The sequence below is a fragment of the Elephantulus edwardii genome, unplaced genomic scaffold, assembly GCF_000299155.1.
Source record: "Elephantulus edwardii isolate Elephantulus edwardi_28Jun2011 unplaced genomic scaffold, EleEdw1.0 scaffold00003, whole genome shotgun sequence".
Lineage (NCBI taxonomy): Eukaryota > Metazoa > Chordata > Mammalia > Macroscelidea > Macroscelididae > Elephantulus > Elephantulus edwardii.
This window is the reverse complement of record NW_006399753.1, coordinates 3,444,740-3,452,372: the sequence shown is the minus strand read 5'-3', so window position 1 is coordinate 3,452,372 and position 7,633 is coordinate 3,444,740. Positions and strand designations below refer to the sequence as shown.

General features: G+C 51.1%; 1 protein-coding gene across 1 annotated transcript in view; it reads right to left on the bottom strand.

Moving 5' to 3' along the window:
* Positions 1-7,633, bottom strand: part of TRAPPC9 (trafficking protein particle complex 9) — a 403,698-nt gene that overhangs the window by 321,910 nt on the left and 74,155 nt on the right. The window contains exons 11-12 of the mRNA XM_006879266.1: positions 5,141-5,226; positions 1,368-1,494 (exon numbers count right to left, since the gene is read on the bottom strand). Of these exons, the coding sequence (XP_006879328.1) occupies positions 1,368-1,494; positions 5,141-5,226 (213 nt within the window). The remainder of the gene's footprint in view (positions 1-1,367; positions 1,495-5,140; positions 5,227-7,633) is intronic.

Here is a 7,633-nt window from a genome sequence, read left to right as displayed (position 1 = left end):
GCTATGAGTCGCAAACGACTCGACAGCACATAACAACAGCAACAACAAGCCAAAGAAAATGTTGTTTGGTTTTAAGATTATTTCAAGTGATATTTTCAGTTTAAGGGTTAGAAATTGTCTCAGGACAACAGTTTCAACGGTTCCTGTGAGCCCTAGGCCCCAGGAAAATTAAGAATGCTGGTCTGAGTTTCCTCGCTTTGGGTCAGGATTCTTCTAGAGAGTCTTTAGTCCGAAGTTCTCTAAAAGTAGCCACACCTCTCAGGTCCTCTGGTCTCAGGGCAGAAAGGAGGCAGCTTCCATGAGGGCGATTAGCCACATATTCCACTTCCTCTCCTGACTGATGGCTCCTTCCTGTTGTTCCCGGTGATACAGACCAAGTGCTGGGCCCTGAGGAGCCACATGTAAGCTGTCAGGAGAAGGGGTGCCAGCAGGAGATGGGCAGATGGGCATGTGCACCCCACGAGAAAAAGCAGAAGCAGCAGGAGACTGAAGGGAGGCAGGGAAAGAAGGCTAAGGGAGCAGGGCCGGGGAAGGAGGAAAGGAGGGACACCAGCAGAGCCTAGCGGCGAGCAGTCACAGGGTGTCACTGAACCTCTAAAATGGAAAGACATACCAAGGAGGATGGGCTGGCTGCGGGACCCATGGTCCCTGAGCAGTCCAAGTGGACACACACCAGAATTAACCAGAAAAACACCACCAACGACCCCATAATTACTGGTTGGGGTGGGGAGGGGTGATGGTGCTGGCACTCCAGGGTCGGAGGCAGCTCCCAGGACACACAAGGCTTGTGGACAGGAGACTGAGGAAGATGTAGGAGAAGCCAGGTGACAGGGGGACAGTGAGGTCCGCCATGAGCCTTGTCCAGGTCACATCCAAGTCACGTCTGAGGACCAGGGGAGTCAGGGGACAGGGAGACACAGTGAGGTCCAGGCCCAGCACACACTGGTCCATCTTGAGCGCTAGAACACCTCGTCTGTGTCACGTTCCTGTCACACCTGAGGACGAGGTGACAGGGAGACACAGTGAGCTCCAGTTCCAGCACCCCCGTCTCATCCCGACCGCCGTCCGTGTCACGTCGAAGGATGAGGGAGGTGACAGGCAGACACAGGTCTCCATCCCTGCACACAGTGGCCCATCTTTAACACGGGAACGCCTCGTCTGTGTCACAGCCATGTCACAGATGAAGACGAGGGGGCAGACACAGTGAGGTCCCGTCCCACACGCCACCCCAACCTGGGCACTGGAATGCCTCGTCCATGTCACATCCCATGGGAGCCCTCCCTGGTCAGGACCAGGAGGACAGAGAGCCGTGTAAGCCTCAACCACACAGCTCAGGGCGGAGCTGAGAGCATAAAGAAGTCACCTACCATTAACAGTGATGGTCCCCGTGGTCTGAGGAACCCCGACCAGCGTCACAGGGTACAGACCAGACTCGGCGGGCAGAGAGAGCGCTGCAGGCAGAGACTCGAACTCCACTCCGCTGGTGAGGAGGCCCTGCAGGAGGGAAGAAGGGGGACAGTAAGCGCAGGCCACGCTGGCCCCATGAGGTGATCGCGGGCCACTGCAGGCGCTGCCAAAGGAAACCACAGAGGACCGTGGACAGGACGGGCGCAAACGGGAGTGAGTCCTGGGTCGTTCAGGGACAGAGCCCGGCTGATTTATCTTGTTTTACAAATGAGAAGGTAAATACAAAGAAAACAATAGAAATGTTTCACTTATAAACAAAAGGACACAAAATTATAAAATGTACCACAAGTTCACAGCCCTTCAGCCCAACTGCAAGAACCGACCAATTCCACTCTGTACGTACAAGTCACAGGACAGGACAGAGAATGGGGTAGACAGGCACCCTGGGCTGGAGAAGACCCCCCGGCCTTCCAGTGCAGTTGGCCAAACTGGTCCAGGGCTGTCCCGTCCGGCCCGCACAGGGACCAAGCTGCTTGTGACGTGTCCCCAGAGAGCTCACAGTCAGTACAGAGGGCCTGCAGGTGTGTTCATTAGTTTCACAAACAGGTTTTCTCCAGCGCCACCATCACCCACTAACACGAGTCTGAACTGGACTTGGAATTCTCCTTGGTTGGCCGTTGTCTGGGCCCTGTCTGACTGAGGAATGGAAAGACGGTGGAACCTGTGTGTTCCATTCTATCTGTTTAAAAGCAGGATGTATAGAAACCAAAAAACAATCCCTTGCATCAGGTCATTTCCCCCTCACAGTGACCCTCCAGACAGAGCGGGACCGCTTCACAGAGTTTCCAAAGCTGTGGATCTTTCTGGAAGGAGACGACCACACCTTTCTCCCACGACTGACTGCTGGGTTCAAACCACTGATCATCTGGTTAATGACCAAGTCTTTTAACCTCCGCTTCACCACGGCCTTTACGGGCCGCTGCCAGGGCAACCCCGAGACGGCCGGGTGCGTGAACAGCAGCACCGCTTAGCACCATCCCTGGCACGGCATTGTAACTAAGTAGGGCTGTGCGGCAAGCCGCCAACTGGAGACTCATGGGATGGAAACCGGGTGAGGGGGTGATCTGGCTCCAGAAAATATGGGGTCACAGTGTCGTCCCAAGGGGTGGGCCTTTCCCAGCCCACAAAAACACAGAATCGGGACACTGAACCCAAGCGTGACCGCCCAGCGGGGACACAATCGTTGACTCCTATGTGACGAGCCTCTTCCTCCCAGGGGCCTGGTCATCCCAGCATCTCACAGCAAACAAGCAACACTGAAAGTCCAGGATAGTGCACAGAATGCAAACTCATGTGCATCTCACGTAAACCTCAAACCACCCTACAAATTATGTCGTATTTAAGCGCCATCGAAGCAGAATGACTCACAGCGATGCTATGAACAAAAGATCTGAACCCTGTTCTATCCTGCACCATCTTCTCACACTTCCTGATTCACAAGAGCCCACTGCAGCAGTCATGGTGTCAGTCCACCTGACAGAGGGTCTCCTTCCCCTTCACCTACCCTCCACCGTTCCCAGAATCATGTCCTTCTCCAAGAACAGTCCCTCCTGAAACAATATGCCCCAAGTTTGTGACGCAAAGCTTCATCATTCTTGCTTCCAAAGAGCACTCCGGCTGCAGCCTCTCCAAGCCATATCTGCTCATTCTCTTGGCCATCAATGGGACGTTCAGTTCTCCAACACCAGAACTCAAAGGCATCAATTCTTCTTCTGTCATCCTTATTCACTGACCAGCTCTCAGATGCATAGTAAGTGATCGGAAAGACTATGGCCTGAATCAAACACACTTTAATCCTCAAACTGAAATCATTACTCAATAATATGGAGAGGTCCCTAACTGCAGATTTTCCCAGTATAATGTGTCTCCTTATTTCCTGACTGCTGGTACCAAGGGTGTTTGTTAATTGTGGATCCAAGCAAGATAAGGCTGTTGACCGTTTCAATCTCTTCTCCATCCATCACGGTGTTGCCTATCAGTCCAGTGGTAAGAATCTTTGTTTTCTTGACACTGGCATGCAATCCATACTGAAGGCTGCATTTCTTGATCTTCTACAACAAGTGCTTCAATAAGGTATACTGCATTGAAACAGATGAAAGAACTTTTTAAAAGGGATATATGATTATGTATCATTGCAATGACAGGAGTCCAAAATGAAGGCTGCACAGTGGAGTGGACTTGCGGGGAGGGATTGTATAACAGTGGAAGAATTTTTCTTTTACTTTCAAAGAGAAGAGTGAATGGAGGAAGGGGTGGGCAGGGAGAAAAATGCAACAATGAATGAATGGAAATCCTAAGTCTGTAAACATTCATTAAAATTCATTAAAAAAGAAAATGCTTCAAGTCCTCCTCACTTTCAGCAAGCAAGGTTGTGTCATCTGCATAACATAGCTTATTAATGAGTCTCCCTCCAATCCTGATGCCACAATCCTCTTTTTAGAGTCCAGATTATCGGATAATTTGCTCAGATTAAACAGGTATGGAGAGAGAATACAACCTTGACACACTCCCTTCTCAATTTTAAACCATGTAGTGTTCCCCCTGCTCTGTTCACACAATAGCCTCCTGGTCCAGATATAAGGTTCCACAGGAGCGCGACCAAAGTGCTCGGGGAGTCCCATTCTTCTCAGTGTCAGCCACAACATGTTATGATCCACACAGTCAAATGCCTTTGCATCGTCAATAAAGCACAAGTAGGCATTCTACCGGTATTCCTTACTTTTCACCTGGATCCTTCTGACATCAGCAATGATAGCCCTGGTGCCACTGCCTCTCCTAAATTCTGCTTGAACTTCTATCAAAGTGAAAGATCTGAACAGAAGATTTCAAAGAGCAGCTCAGGAGGAGAAAGCAAAGTATTGTAATGGAATGTGAGGAGAGCTGGAATTCGACAATTAAAAGGAAAGAACTCTCTCTGCATTTCTCAAGCTGCGAAAACTGAAAAACAAATTTAAGCCTTTTGTCATAATACTGGAAGATACTATGGGCAATATATTGAATGACCCAGAAAGCATCAAAAGAAGGTGGAGGGAATATACAGATTCACTGTAGCAGAAAGAACTGATAGACACTGAAAAATTTCAGAAAGTACCATATGGGCAGGAGCCAATGGTAGTGAAGGAGGAAGTGGAAGCTGCACTGAAGGCACTGGCAAAAAATAAGGCCCCAGGAATCAATGGAATACCAACTGACTTGTTTCAATGAACAGATGCAGCCTTGGATGCCCTCACCAGTTTATGCAAGAGAATTTGGAGAACAGCTCTCTGGCCAAAGGATTGGAAGAGGGCCATTATTTACTCTAAGAAAGGTGATCCAAGAGAATGTGGAAACTATCAAAGAAAATCATTCACATCACATGCAAGCAAAATCCTGCTGAAGATCATTCCAAAATGGCTGGAACAGCACAGAGACAGGGAACTGCCAGGGGCTGTGCAGATCACGGCGCCAGCTAACTGAGCGTGGTCTGTGCTCCGGCCAAAGCCCCTTCAAACATGCACCAACACTGTGCTGGGGGCTGAGGACAAAGGAACAAGCCCTGACACCCACCCACAGGAAGCGACAATGTTAGGCAAGCCACACGTGAAGACAGGCGTGTGGCACAGAGCCTGTGCCCTCCAACTGTTGGTAATGAGCTGTGCACTGAGCCGCACAGGCGGGGGCTGGCAGTACGTACCATGTTTTCCACTCGGAGTTCAAATGGCATGGGGTTGTACACCATCAGCTGGACTTCACACACCTCGCCCTGGACCCACTGGAAGTCTAGAAGACACACATCGGGAACCCAGGTTAGCCAGCATCTCTGCATGTCCCCCTGCTTCCAGGGGAGCCTTTCTCAACGTAGCAGCAGGCACTGTGATCACTTTGAAATAAACAACTGAAAACAGGTCTGAAGCAGAGCAGAGGAAGGCACCCCTCCCACTCTACAGACAGCATGGGCCGTCGTCATCAGCAGGTCACATGTGCAGCACAGCACACCAGATGCAGCCTCACATCACTGTCATTGTCCACACGGCACTCTTCCGTACACAGCATCACTGAAGCATCTCGCCCAGACTGGCAGCTCAGGACAACGGCCTGGGGCCCTTGTGAGTGACAGCCTAATGCCTCCTCTCCACACACACAGAGGCGGAAGAAGGTGACATCCTGCACGTACTTACAGGACATCCGCAGGTGGCAGACTTGCCCTGAGACACCTAAGATGAGCTATCAGTCTCTCCTTCCTGGAAAAGAGGCATGTGGATAAGGAAAGAGGGTCAATGGATTCCGTGAACATCCGACTCTGTGACTCTGAGCTCAGAAAAACTAGACGGTGCCCGGCTCTCACTGCTGACCGCTTCAAAGGACATCACAGCAGAGGGCTCCTGACCAAGTAGGGGGAAATGTGGAACAAAACTCAAAACCATAAAAATATGGCCAGTCTTGCTAGTCTGATACAGGCTGGAGGAAACGCAGAGACTTTGACTCTTACTAATCTTCAAGCCTAGAAATAAAATCATCGTTATGACTCAACTTTCAGTCAAATGTTGTTGTACTTGTTATGATTTGCTATTGCGTTGGAGCCAACTCAGAGCTGAGCCTTCAGTGTCTTCTCAGAGCCTGTAAATCCCTCAGGAGGAGACTCCCCATCTTTCTCCTATGGATTCAAACTGCCTATCTTTTGAGTTGGCAGCACTTCCTGGGCCAGCAGAGCTCCCTAATCCAAGGGCAGAAAGGCTGATAAGGTGATCAGTAACCCCGAGGAGGGGTCCACTCCACAGATCTGTCAACCACACATGACCAGAAAGCCAACATTTGCTCAGGGGGAAAGCTCAGAAGACAGGCGGGGCCAGGGAAGAACAAACGGAAGCAGAACGCACAGAGGAAGTGGGAAGAGGGCTGTTACAGGGCAGGGATTGTAAATTAAGATGTCTATGGAAACCAATTTGCTCAGCACACTTCCATTCAAATCACAGTGAAAGGGTCAAGGGGGGCGAGTGCCCTGTGAACGGTGCTCCTAGAAGAACTGCCCAGATGGAATCACCATGAAGGAGCACTTCGAAGAGGAGGCAGAGCCTGAGGGGCCAGGAGCTCACACTCACAGGAAGGACAACTCCAGAAAGGAGGGTGCAGATGGCCACACCCCAGGACACGCCAGCTCTCTCCCAGAACTGCTCGTGTGCAAGCTGATGAACGGGGGGGGGGGGTTCTGCTCAACATCAAAAAAAGCAAATACATGTTTAAAGTAAGAAAAGCACCTTGCAGAAACAAGCAGCCCAGTGTGAGGGACGGGGCCGCGTGTCTACTCAGTGGACCATGACCTTGGGCTGCACACCTCGTCTACATTTCTCTCATGCACCTTGCAGACCCTGACTCACAGTGAAAGGCGTGTGGCCGCTCTGCATCTAACGAGTCTACAGCGACAGGCTGCCGGCAGTGCGTCTGCACCAGGTTTCCATCATTCTCACAACGACCAACCTCTCCAGAGTTCTAGTAACACCTGGAGGACTACAGAGAGCCTGTTCTCTGAACGCCCGGGGAAGGAAAGTCCTGTGACGGACTCCACTGGTCCACAGCGGGATATTCTGACACGGCAGTCACCTCCCACCTGCTGATCTCATCATCTTTCTCTGCACAGCACCAACTTTCAGCTTCTTTGGAAGCTACTCATCTTGCTAAATGAGGAGGAGGTACACACACCCAGGAGGGGACCTCGTGTGTAGACGTCTGCATCTATACAGATGGACCCACAGAGGAAGGGAACTACTATGCAGACATCTGTACGTCTGTGTATAGATGGACCCTGCAGAGGGAGGGACCTTGTGTGTAGATGGACCCTGCAGAGGGAGGGACCTTGTGTGTAGACATCTGTATGTCTGTGTACAGAAGGACCCTGCAGAGGGAGGGACCTCATGAATGGACATCTGTGCATCTATACAGATGGACCCCGCAGAGGGAGGGGCCTCGCGTGCAGACGTCTGCATCGATACAGATGGAACCAGCAGAGGGAGGGACCTCATCTGTGGATGTCTGTACAGATGGACCCCGCAGAGGGAGGGACCTTGTGTGTAGACATCTGTATGTCTGTGTACAGAAGGATCCAGCCAGAGGGAGGGATCTCATGTATGGACGTCTGTGTGTCTATACAGATGGACCCCGCAGAGGGAGGGACCTCGTGTGCAGACGTCTG